Here is an 18,377-nt window from a genome sequence, read left to right as displayed (position 1 = left end):
GAAGCCATGTAGCGAATTATTGTTAATCTATCGTTAATTTAGCTAATCTACTGGTCCCCTTAATCCTCTTCTACTCTCCCTCTACAGCCAGTGCTCGTGCTTTCGTTTTAAAGGCGAAGCTCACCTCACCTTGACACCATCAATACTAATACAGTAACTGGGATTGTACATCCTGAATCTTCTGAATATGAACTCATTTGCTGTGAATTCTTCTTGCAACCTCTACTATCACTCTCTTCATTTGATATCATGCGTCTAATTCCAACTGTTTGTTGAGTCTTCAACCACCTTTGCTTTTGCCATGAAGCTTTACTACCACCTCTACCTAGCAGTCTTTTAATGACATACTGATGTGGAAGGAAATGAAGACCCCACCATTCCAGCTGCTAAAAAACCCCAACACTTATTCTTGGTCTTTATCAAACATTACGTTACTTTAACTCTCAGCTCTTTCCAACCGCTTCCTCAAAACAACACCAAGTGTCGGACCAGAGACCTCCCAGTAAGCTTACATATCGCCCTCAGTTCTCGATTTTCTAAGTTGATTTGGTAATCAAAGCTCTGACCTCTTCGCATCCACTGGTTGTCAATCTTGACTTGCTGTTCCAGCTACTGGTTTGATGGCTTTTTGCTTGTCAACCGTTGGGTCAAGAGAGAGGATGAATGGGTCACTCCTAACCTCTGCCTCTGCCGCTACTTATGATATATTTTTATATTTACTAAGAATCACTGTAGCTCTATATACGAAAGGAAGAATTTTTTTCTTGCTTTATAAATAATATGGAATGTTGATCCTATCGCCTACAGAAAACAATCCTAGCTCTTTGCCACTAATAATCCTACAAACTTTCTCAAGTCTAACTTTCCTAAAGTTGCCGTGCTCTTATCAATGTTGTTTCTTCACTTCGGAACACCCGTAACATGTAGACTGTTAGATGCCTCAGCAATACTAAGTATGACAATAACAAATTCACTGTCTCACAGAGAAGGGAGTCAGTCATCAATAAAATAGGGACGCAGGAGATTCAGAATGAGTAATTTCATGCTGTTTTCGGAAAAGAGAGTTTGGTAAAGTTTAACAACTGTAGCAACTAAAGCATTAGGAGAATATTTGAAGGACTGGAACTGTCACCAGTCTCTAGGATGGCCCAAACTACTGCGTTATCAACAGGCACATTCAGTTCAAGCTTTAATAAACAGTTGATGAAATGCTACGCATCAGTGTCAGCTTACCAACAAATTCCTCAAGAAATTGAAATAGAAAATGATCCTAGGCAGATGATGCTTGGGTCTTAAAGGCAGAAAATGTCTGTAGCCGTTGTAAACAGACCACATTCATAAAAGCATATAATCAGTTAGGAGGTGAGTACAAGAATCAGGAATACTGGAATGCTGAGGAAAAAAAATCAGTAGATAAATGAAGCCTGAAGACCCAAAGAAAGTTGCTGTTCATAAGGAGAGAACACTGTGTATCGATTAGGACAGATGAGAGAAGAAACGCCAGCTATACTTAAAGACAATGTTAAAGTTCCAGCAAAGGAAAGAACGAATGCTTTGATAACAAACACACTGTTTGCTAACGAACGGAACGGTGACCTCAGTGCTACTTATAAACATCTTTGTATACACGAAGATTCTTGTGTGTTTTGGCACAGTTTCAGAGCAATGCCCTGCTTGTGAAACGTTTCATAAGAAAAATCTTCTGTCGCTACTTTTTTTTTTTTTTATAGAAAAACCGTATGCTCCATATGTCTTCACCTGAACAGTGCGTTGCTACTTCCGATACCAATTTACATCTAGCCTTCTTATACAGTGCTGTCTCGAGCCTTGCTCTCTCAGAGGTTCTGGTGATTTTTTGGTATAAAAGTAAGTTACGACTCTTAATCCTTTTTCATAATATGTCATCACACAGAGATAAAATAGAATATATCTTATTTTGCCACAATTTCAGCTGAACATTATGGCTTACAGGAAATTGTGGCAGACAGTTTACTAACTTAGATTACTCGCAGAAGACCACAGCAGCTGCAACTGGGTAATGCTTCATAAGCCAGGTTCAAATTTTCCTTACAACAGATTAGCAGAGTCAATTCAAGTTAGAGAGGTTATGTATGAACTGGTTTTGCATTCACGAGCATGTGCTGGGAGCTAAATATTTCATTATATAATTTGTTGGTGGTGAAGAAGGTGACTCTCAAAGCGTCCCTCATCAGTGTGACTGGGATGGAGCCTCTGTTAGTTTATGGAAACGTTTCCCACATCAAGACCTTTAGGATGTGGATAAGAAGGCTGCAAAACCTTATAGTAGGAAAGAAGCAGATTTTTGGAAGGAACAGTGTCTGCTGCCACGGGGGGCAGAAACAAAAGCAGAAACTACTAACAACAGTTGGGAAGGAATTTTGAGTCAGATAGGTTCATAGATAGAAATTTTAAGAACAAATAGAATAAATACATGTTATCTGAAGTTACATCAAACGAGAACTGCACCCGTGAAATTAATTGTAAAGTATTTGTTATATAGGGAGACCTGAAAGGGTCAAGGACAGAATCTTTGGAGGAGGATACTGGGGAGAGTTGAGGTCAATTGCTCTTATACATACGAAAGACATATCGACTGAAAGAGGACTTGCTTATCTCTTCATGATAATAACAATACTACTACTACTACTACTGCTACTCCTACTAATCCTCGTGAAATTTAAAGAGAGAGAGTATTTTCAAAGTGCACTTGCAAATGGCCTGATCCGATCTGAGTTAGCCTCATGGCCTTGTTGCAAACGAAATGCCAAGGAAACGCCTTACAAAACGTGCTGACTCCAACCTTACTGTCTTTAATATTTGAAGATTTTTGCACACCAACAGCATCAAGCTCAGGCTCATTCTCAGAGTTTTCACTTGCCACACTTGCGTTTAACTGTTCCACATTGTCATCCTTTATTGTATACTTATAATAAAACCTATGGTTTGAACGATTGCCGTTAGGCGTATCACATTTTTCACATGTTACACAAACTTGCTTCGAAAAAATCTGCAAACTGACGCCTTCGATAATTCCCCCCACGAAGAATCGGATTGCCTCTCGGTTTGTGAAAAAATGGAGGATGATGCAATCATTGTAACGATTGCACATGAGACTTGGCACATCATTTTTGGTCTTGAGGTTTGAGTTTGTCTTCAGTATGTCGCATAGCCCGGTCAGGTTGGTTAAGAAGCCTTCAATGTTGTAGCCGAGACTCCTTAACGCCTTGCCATATTGCTTCAGACATTCTTTGACGTATTCCTGGCCAAGTTTGTTCATGAAGTCTGCTTGCTCTACCTCTGCAAAAGACAAACAAAATCAGTCATACACAAATTAATTGTTATTTTCTCACAAAACACTGGTCTTCAGAACCACGGGGGAAAGGTATTTGTGCTAATGCTTGTAACCCAAGCCCACTGAACTAAGTTTAACACACACACCCACACGTGCGCGCGCGCACACGCACACACACACACACACGCACATATATATATATATATATATATATATGTATATATATATATTTATATATATATATATATATATATATATATATATATATATATATATATATATATATATATGTATATATATATATATATATATATATATATATATATATATATATATATATATATATATATATATATATATATATATGTCACTTTTTCTTTAAACCAAAAGACAGCTTCGTATCTCGATCGGGGCAGGTCAACTCATCAGTACCCTTCGGGTATGGTAAGTGATTCCTAAGGTACAGAAAATTCGATACGACGTGATATAGTGATATTTGTGGCTTAATATTTGTGCATACAAAAACGCACTGAGTATATATACATACATATATATACTATATATACAAATACATATATATATCATATATACATATACACACATACACACATATATATAATCTATAAATACAAAAAAATACCATTTTCCAAGATGTGAACTTACACGAAGACTTTTCTCGGACATCCATTATGGCCAGGGGCCTCAAGAAAGAAGCAAGATTCATTAGGGACTGGGAGCTTTTAGGAGTTTTACATCAAAATGTATACTTGGAAATACCAGAAAAAGTAACCACTCTCTGAATTAGCACTTTTTTGGCAACTTTTTCGACTTATTTCTGTTTGATTCTGCCGTCTGAGAGTGGTTGTCTTCCTCTGCCTTTTTGGCCCATTTATTCCCATATCTCGGGAATGTTAGGAATAATTCCTGCGAAGAAAAACTGTTATTTTTATTATTAATTTTTTGTTTTCAGTTCTGGCATAACAATGGTCATAGTCAGACGTGGTTATTTTGTGACAGCTAACGTTAGTTTAAAGAAATTACAAGAGAGAGAGAGAGAGAGAGAGAGAGAGAGAGAGAGAGAGAGAGAGAGAGAGAGAGAGAGAGAGAGGGTGGGGTGGGGTGAGGTGGGGGGTGGAGAGAATATGCTGTTACTAAGCCTAACTTTCTCGGTATATATCTAATATTCACGGACATAGACCAATTATGATAAAAATTGGAGATGGTCGAAAACCGCTGCCACTACCAAGCGAACTGTCGAGAGCCACCAGTTGAGATATTCGCTAGATGTTAGCTAACACATCAGCTCTTGCACCTCCGAAGATACATGTCTGGCTTTCGCTTTCTCGGCCCATTGGGATCATATAAGAAAAGCTTACCACAGAGCAGTAGTCGTGTAAGAATCAAAACAGGCTGATGTAACCATACACGCACGACGAAATTTCTATTTTAAAACTGGAATGGATCACCAGTTATTATCTGACAGCTTAAACTTAATAGAATCAACAGATTTTCTTGAACAATGACTAAATATTAGATCTGAAGTCAGCCGAGGACCGGAGAGTTTGCGAACTCGACTGCAAGATTTCCATTTTGAAGGCCCTTGGCTATTTCTGTGATGTGAACCAACTACTCGACGAGACGTCCAATCGAATTTCAAAGACAGATATGAAAGAGAAAAATTGACTTTGCTCTCAGCAGCGGTGATGGAGGGGATTTCACGCATTCATGCTAAAAATGAGAGAAGCGCCCCTCGGAAGAGCAGCTTTTTGTGAGTTCTTGTTTTGAAGAAAATAGAGATAAATCGACTAATTGGGAAAGGATGGGTGATGAATTTTCCGAAAAGATAAAAGACATTCATTTGTTTAAAAAAGGATGGACCTGGCTAAAATCCAGGTAGAATTTCGAATAGTACTGTAACTAATAAGCTATTAGACTTTTCATATACCCCTTTCAGTAATAGGGTTAATATAACTCTTCAAGAATCTCCGTTTTTCCTGCTTAGCGCTGTTTTACTGACAATGAGGCTACCAAATTAACATGCAGATACAAAATTCAACTCATCAAAAAGATATTCAGTAAATTTTATCGCGTAAACTAAAATGATACAATTTTTATTATTCCTTGTATCTGAAAGAAGAATATGAACACCAGTTCAAATTCTGTATTGATGACATTGGAAAATCACTGAAAATGTACTACACATGAACAAGAGATCAGTGATATTTTCGTTCATGTTAATGCGACAACCACGCTATCAAGTGGGCAAGTGTCACAAAACTGTTTACCTGAACAAATAAAAGCGTCAGAATAAGCATATGAACCTAAGAATGCATGCATTTAATCCATTTATTTCACAAGAAATAAAATGTATAGGTTTTAAGGAAGGTAGTTTGCCATACTTGTTAGCACAGAGACCTCGGTCACAAAAGATACTTAGTATCGGCCCCTTTTCTTCGGTGATGCGCGAACGCTTTTGAAATCTCGTGTATGTTCTTTTACACGACCATTCAGACTATAATTTCTACCTCTGTGTATCAGTTCTCTGAAGGTATTCAAAACCTAAAGACGAAACTGATCCTGTGATACATAATTTTATATATATATATATATATATATATATATATATATATATATATATATATATATATATATATATATGTAATACACATAGAAATATACATACCTATATAACTATATGTATACTATCTATATATATATATATATATATATATATATATATATATACATTATATTAATTATATATGTATATGTATATATATATATGTATACATATATATATATTATATATATATATATATATATATATATATATATATATATATATATATATATGTTATTTGATTGTGTCAGCTTAGCATCAGGTTCCTATTAAAATTAATATAAAAATATTGCGCTCTTTAAAATTTCACCGATACAGCTGACGACAAGAAATATAACACATTGAGTGAAAGAGCCGGTTCTTTACAGCCACTCACCTTTTTCCGAATAATGAGTCGTTTTGATTTTTCATCGTAAGAAAGCTTGCTCTGAAAATACTGTCATTTATACCATACGTATTCTATATTCTTTAGATTTCTACCATTCTGAACCATAACTTTGATAGATCTGTTCACGGAACATACAGGTTTTATTCCCATTCTCACCTCGCTGTTCATAACGTTTATGGAGGCGTTCCTACGTAAATCAAATCTCTGCTATTCTATAAAGCTTTCAAATAGCACCCTTGATATTTTATTGCTTCTGCATTCTTGCCCACTTTTTACTTCATGTAGTTATACATACAATATTTATTTGGGCATCTATATACCCTTTTCTTGATTATGATTTAGTATTTCGTCTGCTCGGCGAGGCCATCTACCTTGGAGACTAATGTACACCATACTGAGTGACGGTTCCTGGTACAATGCTGTGAAAGAGAGTAAAATACTAAGACTTATTTTATCAACGAGATGGGACTGATTATTTAGCACCGTATTAATTTTGATTAATTTTCTGTCAAAGAAAACTATTGAGATGGCTATTTATCCGTCCGTCCGCCCTCAGATCTTAAAAACTACTGCGACTAGAGGGCAGCAAATTGGTGTGTTGATCATCCAACCGCCAATCATCAAACATACCAAATTGCAGCCCTCTAGCCTCAGTAGTTTTTTTTTTTTTTTATTTCATTTAAGGTTAAAGTTAGCCGTAATCGTACGTCTGCCACCGCTATACGTACCAACAACACATGCCACCACCGGGCCGCGGCTGAAAGTTTTATATAGCATTATACGCTGTACAGAAAACTCGATTGCGCCGAAGAAACTTCGGCACATTTATTACTAGTTTTCATTGTCATGAACTTGCATCCAGTGATATGGGTCTTTTCTCTAGCTCCATATTTTACCCTCTTGGACCATCTCATTTTTGTGCCATGAACCCTAAACCCTTCCTAATCAGTTTCCTGGAGGGATGAACCAAGGACTTTGAAAACTATCTGGCTGGGGCCCATTGCTATCTTTGTTTTGCCTACTTGTCAATGCCTGCTCATGTTACTACTCTTGGAAACATTCGGGCATTGGCCTAGCCATTCCCTGTGATGATAATCCAGTTATTATTCTTAGAAAACTGAAAACTTTACCAACTTTTATTCTTCTTCGGGTCACCAGTTTGATTTCCGTATGGCAAGACCTGCTACTGACCTTTTTTTCCTGTCTCACTAACGATTGTCCATCACTGTGGGATTCTGTTCTTGAGAATAATTTCTTATCGCTTTTGACATCTCAGAGGCATTTGACGCTCTGAATAACGCTTTGTTAGCCAGTCAACTTCCTGCTCATGCCTTAATTCCTTCCTTCTGTAAAATGATTTTCATCTATCTATCTAATAATTTTAAATCTGTTGTTGAATGCAAATCAACTCTTTCCCCATTTATAGGGGTGTTCCTCTGGGTTCTATCATACCATCTGCTCTATTCATTTTTATTAATGAACTTACCCGGTCTGTTTCTTTTCCTGTCGAGGCTCTTGTTCGTGAATAAACTCCCCATTTTTTTCATTCATCTTCCAGCTCTCTTTAATACATCACACACAGCTTTGAATAATCCTATCTCCTGCGAGAACAACTGGATATGGACCTGTAGATTCTCCAAGCCAGTTCTTCAATCTCATTAGAAAGATTCAACCAAACGTCTCAATTTTATCAATAATTTGGGTGTCAACGCTTATCTAAGAGGGATGCCTTCTTTTCGAATTGCAGTTTAGATACCATAAATAATTTTTGCCATCAGTTATTAAAGCTTTACACTGATTATTCATCCCTATTTGAAGTTTTGATTTGATATCTGTTAGGATACTTCTCTTTTGAGTCACTCTCGACAGAACTGAATCTTGTCTGTTTGAATGGCCTCTTTCTCAGTTTATTTCTCGGTCCTTTTCCACTCCCCCACGAGGTGGCCTCCGTCTGTCTGTAAGTATTATTTTGGCAAATGTTCCTTTGAGCTCAAAGGAAGAGTTTCCACGCATATGGAGACTTATGACAATTCATGACGCTTCTTTCCACAATTCTTTTGCGTAACGCAGTATCCTCGGTTTACCTTGTTAATTGACTGTTTCTGTCTTCCAAGCTTTTGAAACCTCTTCTTCCTCCTGTTTTTGGTTAAATTGATAACCATTAGTCCTTTCATTAAGAGTTAGCGCTATCCCTCTCTGCCTTGTTGAGTCCTATCCTTTCTTTTTTCTTTTCTTGTTTTCTTCAGGCCTGGGCTAGGAATGGCATCATTGCCATGTCCCATTTGTATTTGTGCTTTAAAAAAAATACATCAGTGTAAAGATTATCTTCCATAACGCTTTTAGTCCCTTTCACTTTAAACTGGCTTTATCAATGCTTTGATCTCCCACTAGGCATCACTAAAGGGCGTTTACAATGTCCCTTTGGCCCTTGGCTGTATCATCTTTTCAGCCTTTTACTTTACCTCCATTCCCACTTCCTTTCCCCAGACTTGCTGTCCAACCACTCCAAATCCCTCTTTTTACTGTCTTTAGCGCTGAATGACTGACAGTGCCCCAGTGCTTGGCTTGATAGCCAAAAATCTCATAAATAAATAAAGAGTTCTTTGCTCAGCCCATTTTGATTCCCTTTTAGCAATCTCATTCCACAGCTACAAAAAAAAAAATAAATAAATAAGTAAAAAAATAATCTCTCAGCCAAAAAGGAATTTTTACTGTGGCATGACATCTCAATTTGTGTCATTTATTCAGCGATTCATCTGCCTATTAACCTTTCTGAAGTCAGCTCTCTGCAAAACAATATTTCGTCCTTGAAATTCTTGCTCATATTTTTACCACATATGGCTCTCACCTTGTTTGTCTCTTCGGCTGTTTTCCACTTTGGTTACTTATCGCCTATTCATCATTGTATTGCCTAAGTGTTTTTTACTTAAGTGTTTTTTCTGCTCTTAAAATAACAAACTTAAGAATATTCTCTTATTCTCCATCGAATCACCCATTTTCACATATGCTTGCAAATACGCCTACCTTTTCAATTTATTTCCAGTCGGCTGACTAGTTCCATTTCCATTAACACTTTTAATTTATATATATATATATATATATATATATATATATATATATATATACATACATACACATACACACACACACACACACATGTATATATATATATATATATATATATATATATATATATATATATATATATATATATATATATATATATATATATATATATCAAAAGCATTAGAATACAGATGTGGACAAGTCAGCTGACTGGAAATAAACTGAAAAGGAAACAGTATTAGAAAGGAAACACGCCGAGATTTATAACAAAAGTAAGCAACATGTCAGCACATATTAAATAATCCTTGATGCAGAAATCTTTGAAAACAAGTTTCCACAGAATTCCACTTCCGTAAAATAAACTATAAAAGTAATTCACCTGAGTGAATAATCCACGAAGGGCTTATCACGACAAAGCAAGCCTCAACTTCCTGTGTTGGTGGATGGCGTGTGGTCGGTTGAGTAGATGTGGAAATATGTCAGTTGCTAGGAAGAACTGTCACAAAAACTCAGGGGAGAGAGAGAGAGAGAGAGAGAGAGAGAGAGAGAGAAGAGAGAGAGAGAGAGAGAGAGAGAGAGACCTGACAGAAGAACTTCTTGCACAAATCATGTGGAAAATAGATACTTCTGAAAGCCTTATACTCGTACCAGTTATAAAAAAAAAGTAGGAGTGGCATCAAGTTTTAATCATTCAGAGAAATTATCTAATTTATTGACATAAAATAGCTATAATCGGTTTCACTTCATCAGGCCACCCCGTGGGAAGATGTGGCAATGCGAATGTGTAACTCGTGACTGGCTGAATATCCACAGTTCCGATATCGTCGGCGTATTGTGATAAATAATAAAACTTTCTTCATTAACATATCTGAATGCTTATATATATACAAGAATCCGCACATCTTATATAAATCATAAACATGTTGATTTGTATCTGTAATTACCTATACAAGCACAAGAAAGATGAACTTTTATCAAGCAGTCTATCCATATCGAACACAAACGAACGATGGGCTTTCAATAATTATACTTTATCTCACTTGTATAGTCCCGTCTACACAACTATTCAGATCACAAGATTTCCTTATCATTCAAACTTTATTCTATGTACAATTTTATCGCATGAATATAAAAATTTCTTCATTATGATACCAAAGCTATATCCACGTACATAAACTGGAAAAATAATCTTCAATAATATTGACCGCCAGAACACGAGGCATTAGCTATCGGAAGACAGACTTATACTGTTGATTCTCCAGATATTTGATTTTACTAGCCTTCTTTTAAGCACACTTTCATTTCATATCAGTCAAAATTACTTTCTTGTTGTAACCTTTATTATTCATTCTAAGTATCGTTCCAATGTCATTAAAAAAAAAACTTTGCTCGATTTTAGTTGGTTTGGCAAAATTCTTTCTGAGGTACTAATCGCTGAAATACAATGATTTGTAAGCTCAAAACAAAATTATATAAATATGCAAAGTATTCTGTAAAGAAAACCGCAATGCCATTGCTCTGTGTTAGCTGAAATTTTCCGCCTTCCAGTCAGTGTTGCTGTAGTTGTTCTTTTCACCTGCCCCAGACAGACTCTTAAACAACAATATTTCAAGCTGTTTTGAATATTAGCCTATTCAAGTAATTTACATGCAAGAAATTATTAAAACACCTTTCATTCGCACTTGCATAGCCAGATATCTTTTTATTTACCTATAGTGAAATATAAATGAGAGCCCATTGTTCGTTTATGCTTGATCTGCATAGGCTTTTATGATACAAATCCGCTTTTCATGAGCTTGAATTGCTATATTATCGACATGAATCGGCTTGTTAGAAGGTGTGAGGGTCCTTTGTATATATTGGCATTCAGGTTAATTACCAGAGAAAGAGTTTGCACTTTTATCACAGTAAGACTACAATATCGGAAACACTGATTTCAGCCAATCACGAGCAACGATGCGTATTGCCCCATCTACCTAAAACCTTGGTTGGTGAGGGGACAGATGGAATGAAATTGACTGTAGTTCCCTAGGATCAATTTAGTTATTGCTGTTATGGAGATCTCTTACACGATTTTGAAGCTGAAAGTATCAATATGACGGGTAATAAAATCTGTTACATTTCTTTAAAATAGGGCCGCAGATTTAGGTCAGAAAACAAAGCTGCTACGAATTATTATGAAGGGATTCATGACCACTACAAATAAAAGGTAGATATGTGAGCACTTATGATTATCAGCAGAAGGCACACATCACAGATAATCTGTAGAGCATGCAAAAGAGAGAGAGAGAGAGAGAGGAGAGAGAGAGAGAGAGAGAGAGAGAGAGAGAGAGAGAGGAGAGAGAGAGAGAGTGCAAAATCCTGTGGAAACCATAAAGAAATACAGTCAGGCCTTTAGGGGCGCAAAGTTGGCTATATAGAAATTTGAGAAAGTCAGAGTGAAGTAAGGTTTCCAACATCTGAGTAAGGATAGATGTTTCAGCAATAAATCGATGAGTTGAAGGATTTACTGGGGTTAGCATCTACCCGGTTTCATGTTCAAATATGAATGTGTTTTGGGATCTATGTAACCAGATGTACTCTCATATCAGTGCATGCTCTCTCTCTCTCTTTCTCTCACACATACACTCACAGATATATGTACTGTATATATATACAGAAACACATGGACACGCATAGATATTTGATTACACACACACACACATATATATGTGTGTGTGTGTGTTCAAGATTGTAATATCTAATAAACCCTTTCTCTCCATTTCTTCTGAAAATGACGGCAAAAAGTGCCATATCTGATATTTATGTACATGCCCAATTAACTTATTTCTATGTGAAAGCATCGCTCAGACATTCTATGAAACCGACTGAATAAGATATAGTTTCTTATCTATCATTTTTAGAAACGGACAAAACTCTCTTAGATTTTTATTCTCTTAGAGTTTTACATACAGAAAATAATTACGATGACCGGATGTAGAAGAGCAGATGTTAACAAGGAATATCTGGTGCCTCTGCATAACCGCGAAGCCTCAGGGGGGAAAACATCCCGAGAAGGAGTCCCTATGTCTGGACGCCGAGAGCCTGATGATCCCAAATGCAATCAGAAAATGGCGAGATGTTTAGTTCTGAAGAATTCTTCCTGAAATTCAAGGCGATTTCCAACTGCATTTGCTGGAAGCTAAGTAAAAAAGCATGCAAAATCTTTCTCTGGTCCTTTGATTCATTCTGACTCCGAATTTCAGGCGTCATTTTAAGAAATCACAAATTCCCGTCTAATTAATTAAGCAATGCACCCGAATCTTTTCGAAGCTTCAGCGAAAGAATTAGGTGGAGTTTTATTGAGGGAGGGAAATGAAATGGTGTTCTGAGTAATTGTGATTTTTCCCGTCTTGGAGAGGGCGCTCGTATCGTCCTGGCGCAGCTCTTGGCCAAATTAGGAGCTGGCGAAGTATCCGAATTCTTTGAATGGCTAATCAGGATAAGATAATGCATTTAGCACTGAGACATGAAGAGATGCTTCACGGAGATGGATGGGTCAACGCTCAATTCAGAACCTAAGATTAAGCTGCTGAGGGCAAGTAAGCAGTAGCGAGAAATCCTAATCATATTGTTTCATATTGTACTTGTAACATTTATTTCTTAGAGAGAGAGAGAGAGAGAGAGAGAGAGAGAGAGAGAGAGTAGTCAGTCAACGTTGCTTCTCATGATTCTCAATTGTATTTTGTATTTGAAGCATAAGGTAGATTTTTATCGTTTTTCAGCATATACTTACCCAAAATTTTTTTGAATATGGAAACTAGTTCTAAAAATTTCTTTTGGCATTAGGAAAAACGCATTCTTGTTTCATGTAAACTTATGCCTCTACCCAGAAGTACTTTAGAAAATATCAAACTGCCTGATACGACGAAATCATTAAAAATGTTTCCATACCATTTCTTCCTGGGCTGCGTGAGAGCTTCACAGTCTATGCCTAATCCCGTCTCCTCTCTAAAACCTAGTATTACTTTTTCTCCGAATCCTTTCGATATTGTCTCAAAATAATCATAAGTCGCATATTTGGTTTATTCTTTGGGGTTTGTGGCTCTATTCTAGCCATAATGGCGTGGGAGGTAAGGAAGCTGTGCCTCTTGCCTGCTCCGTTGCTATCCTGATAGACAATATCGAATTCACCAGGTAGATGCGACTAGAATTAATTATCTTGTCTTAATCTCTAAAACTTCAAATGATTGTAAAGCTTCAAATGACCCTGGTATCAATCTCATTTTTGCAACCTCTATCTTTACTTCTCCTTATCACATTCTTCCAAACAGCACAAACTATAGTACTGTAAGAGCCTCAGGAAGGCTGATTCAAGAATACATCATCTTGATTTTTCATGTGGTATTTATTGCTCTAAGGTTCATCACTTTGTTCTTATTGCGCCTTGTTGGTAAGGTTATAACTCTGATTAAAACTTTCTTTTTTCTAATTCCAATTTTGGCAGTTTTTCTCTTAGTCCATCCAAATAAGGATAACCGCACATCGGTCATTCCTAGTTTATTCTTATGCTCTAAGTCATGTCTCTTCTACATTTTGCAGGATATAAGGAACGTACATTACCGTATAAAGAGGAAATCTATATTACTGATCTTTTCTTACCGAACAACATTTCAAGTACTTCACAAACTATGGGCTCAACGACTTAAATCCAAGTGCTGCCATCTCTTTTTGTCCTGATAGATCCGAAACTACGGTTCCTGGTGAAAAAAAAAATTACTCTTTCTCTCTCATTTCTCGCTTGATTCTCTCAGACTCCAAATGCCCTTGATCCTCTTACTCGTCCCTCTCGCATCCTATGTCATTCAAATATTCTTTGCTTGTTAGTCCTTCATGTTTTTTTTTTTTAATTCTTGTAACTTGTGATCATTATTAATCTTGTGAATGTGTACTGGTAAAGAAAAAGCAAAACAGAAGACACTGCATCAATTCCACAGACTACGACCATGTTGCAATTTCTTTCAATTAAAGTAGCGTTGGAAACAATAATACAACATTCACTGTTCCAGGACACGTAAATTCAACTCTCTTCTTTTACATCAACCGTTTGGCTTCCCGGGTTAAGATCCACCAGAGACCTTTCCTATCTTAATAATGCACGGCCAAATTCTTTGAGGTACTTTGGATATATTCAGAGGCATTTGGCAGAGTCTGGTAAAAGTTTCGGTTAACCAAACTGCGTGATATATCTTTGGTTCTTATCTTATTTTTACTTAGTTACATCTTGTTTAGAAGGTTGCTTGTTTAACATCTGCTCCTTGCTAGCTCCTCAGGAGCTCTTCTATTTTCTTATATATTCTTCTCTTTACCAGTGACCTTCGTCGGACTACAACTTTACTATTTTATGTTTCTGCGAATATGTAAGGCCTACTGCTCCTCTTCCTTTGGTGAGTGAAAACCGGGACTTTGAACAAGTAATTTCGTAGTTTATTCTACATTTTCAAGTTCACACTGATCTTGTGCAATTATCTCAGTGGGCATCCTTTAGCTTACCAAAGTTCACTCAGTCTAAAAATGCAATTTCAGTCTATTTCTCTATTTGCTGCCTTATTCATTTTTTCTATTATGGGCGTCCACATCACTTCAGATGTATCTTGAAGAGTATCATAGCTCGAACTGGAAATATGCTTCTGAAAAACTACCGTAGGTACTTTGTTTGGATGCCGTCAGGTTAACCCTTCATCAGCGTTAAAACTGTCCTAGTTCTTTCATGTCTGCATATTTAGGACCGATCAAAATTAGTTTGTGAAGATCCTTTTTTTTTTTTGTCTCCACATAGTGCCTCTTAGTCCCTTTTCTGTTGAAACTATAGATGGTCTGATGGTAGTTCTTCCTTTTAAGTAACCTCATAGCACCCAACTAACAGGCCCTTCCCATAATCACTCTGTGGAGGTCAATAACCCTTTCCAGCCGCTGCCAGGCTTTGGAAGTTTTACACTTTCGATTTTCCGTGATTCTTCACTCTTCGGTCTTTTAAGATTGGACTAAGCCTCACTTGTTCCGCTTCTTTCTTTTTACTCTTTCTTTTCGACTTCACTAGAGGACTCCAGTGTACCGTGCTATCAGCCGAGGCATTAAAATAATTACCGGACCTGCACAATTAACTACCTGACATTAGAAACGTAATTACTGAAGACACAATACGTTCCTTAATCGTTTGGATTCAGTATCCGGCAAAAGTGCCTATTTTGTGGGATGACTTGCGTGCGTGTGTTGCCAGGGTGAGATAACAATTGTCTTAATTAATGAATCTGATAAAGTGCTTAACAGGAATACAGTTCACATACCGAGCTGACTGATGAGGGTGGAGAGAAGGTCATCCAAATGCCAGTCGTCCCATTCGCGGACGCTCTCCGCCACGATACTCAGCTTCCTCCTGTCGGTGGGAAGATCAAAATAAGATTATGAATTTCACGTGGAAAGGTGATTTTCCCAAGAAGCATTATTTCTGCTGTTTCACCCTGTTAAATGAAATGGAATAAATGATTCCCTTAACAGCTGTGATTCAATGACAAACATTATGGCTCAATTAAACAAAGATATTTCAGGAAACTAACACGAACACAAGATATTTAGTATTGGCTTTAGAAAGTAGTTTGCTGAAATGTAATTTCATTGATTTAAGGAGAAATAAGTTTTAGATCAAAGTAAAAAAAAAAAAATTGTAATTACATATAATGAAAAACCGCTGTGAACAATTTAATTTCATGGTATAAATCGCTTAAAGACTTCCAGATCCAGCGTGCCTGTAAACCAGAAAATTGATATTAAAATTCAATTTCAGAATGAGGAAATATATTTTGCTTATTTAAACTTTTTTTTTTGAATAATGTAGTTACAGTCATTCCTATCGCGTGCAGTCGCTGTGAAATTTTTGTTTGAGGTATTTTCTGTTCAGTGGCTCCTTTCTCATTGTTCTAATGGCTAGGGTAATGATCGGTCTCCAGGCAGCTTTTGTGAAGGCACTCAAAGGTAATGGACGCAGCTCGCGCAATGGGAACATTATTGGAAGGGCCGGCTCTGCGCATAAGCCACACAGGCGGCTGCCTAGGGCGCCAAATTACAGATGAAAAACAAAAATAAAGTAGAATAAACATTAAAAAATAAATAAATGAAAATATATATGTATAATAAACTTGAAACACACCCTTTACACTTAGACTACTTGACACGTTTTCTCTTAAGTACGTTTTCTTGATACTTGACACGTTTTCTTTCTTAAAGTGGGGGGGGAGGGGGGTGTTAGCGCATCAGCCTTCAGGTCATCACCGGTTCTCATATTGATACAGAAGGACGTCGTGTTGTCATTTTTGTCAACGCGTCAATTGCTCGTCCTTTGTAATGAAAGGGTCACCCAAGGCGTCAGGTGCTGCTTTCAGAAAGCGAAGAAAGGAGGAGGAGGAAAAACAGGCCCACAGCAGAGGTATGTAACTCTTTGGGTGGGGGGGGGGGGGTCGCCAAAGTTCACTCTCGCCTAGGGCAACGAATGAACTAGAGACGGCCCTGTTATTGGGAATCATTTGATCCTTTTGCATCTCTTCTGCAATATACAGGAAAAGCGTGCGTAAGACATTGTCTTTTCCATATTTAAATGAGGTCTGTTCTTGAGTCTTATATTTGGTGGGAAAACGAAAGAGGTTTATATGTATCAACATCATATTTTTCAGTTCATCAAAAGACGCATTTGTAGTACTTTACTCTAGTATTCACCTGAGCAGAAGTGCACGAATTTATTTTTATGCAATAAATAGTCTTTGTATATGTATATATGTGTATATATATATACATATACATATATATATATATATATATATATATATATATATATATATATATATATATATATATATATATGTCACAATTTACCAGATAAGTACGTAATTGTAGTAATCATTATGCCCTCTTAACTTCTCGAATTTTTTTACATTTTGGTTACGCTCATCACTACGAAGCAAGATTTCCACATGGCAAAGTATGAAGAAATTCTGACGTTAGTAGCAGGATTCGAATCCTCCTCCGGGGTATTAGAGCGAGGTCAAGTTACCGACTGTACCCATAATGCGTAAACAATTCGAGAAGTTAAGAGAGAATTGGGGTTATTACAGTTACACACACACGCACAGATATACATATACAAACATATATATATATATATATATATATATATATATATATATATATATATATATATATATATATATATATATATATATATATATATATATGTGTGTGTGTGTGTGTGTATGTATATACATACACACACGTGTATATATGTATATATATATAAGGAAAAAAGTTGAAGCTGCTAATGAAACTTGATTAGGTGCTGTGTATGGAACAGAGAGCACTGAAGGAGTGAGAAGCGCAGAGAAACAAACACCAAGTGGTAGAAATGTGAAAGTTCCCAGGGAGTGAATGGAAGAAGGAGGATTGCTGAGAGAAAATGTGGAAATTTCGAGGAATACCACGAAGGTGCGAGATGAGTAAAGAGGGAGGAAGAGTCATTAGAACGGAAGAGTCTTCATATCCAGGAAGCGAGAGACTGATTGCGGCATAGAGGTGAAAGGCGCAGTGTCTGTGCAGCAGAGTTCGATACATTGCTGATGACCTTCTTGCGTCTGTAAATGAAGCAGCAAATGTTGGGGAACTTTTCTCCTTGGGGATTCCATCCTTGATTCACCAAATAAAGACAGAATTTGACAGCGAATATATCTTGTCTCTTTCCCGGAGCCATTTCCTATGAATGGAAAGTGGCAATTGTTAAATGTATATGTATTTTTCAACACTGAGCCTTTTCCATGACAGCGGTTGGCTCCAAAGGAAAACAAGACAATGCTCAGTACCTCACTCATATTTGATCTTTTAAAATATAGATGAATATTTTTGGAGAAAATCCCTAAGCATCAGCCGCTACGTACGAAACGCGGAATGTCCACCAGCAGCACATCGAA

At 36.9% G+C, this 18,377-nt stretch overlaps 1 protein-coding gene across 3 annotated transcripts in view; it reads right to left on the bottom strand.

The window, feature by feature from the left end:
- Positions 1-18,377, bottom strand: part of Gycalpha99B (guanylate cyclase 1 soluble subunit alpha 2) — a 1,063,824-nt gene that overhangs the window by 87,743 nt on the left and 957,704 nt on the right. For all 3 annotated transcript variants that reach the window (XM_067098553.1, XM_067098551.1, XM_067098554.1), the window contains 2 exons: positions 15,714-15,802; positions 2,729-3,318 (listed from right to left, as the gene is read on the bottom strand). In XM_067098553.1, the coding sequence (XP_066954654.1) occupies positions 2,729-3,318; positions 15,714-15,802 (679 nt within the window). The remainder of the gene's footprint in view (positions 1-2,728; positions 3,319-15,713; positions 15,803-18,377) is intronic.

Source organism: Macrobrachium rosenbergii, chromosome 55 (genome assembly GCF_040412425.1).
Source record: "Macrobrachium rosenbergii isolate ZJJX-2024 chromosome 55, ASM4041242v1, whole genome shotgun sequence".
In the NCBI taxonomy this organism is placed as follows: domain Eukaryota; kingdom Metazoa; phylum Arthropoda; class Malacostraca; order Decapoda; family Palaemonidae; genus Macrobrachium; species Macrobrachium rosenbergii.
This window is presented reverse-complemented; position numbering and strand designations above follow the sequence as displayed.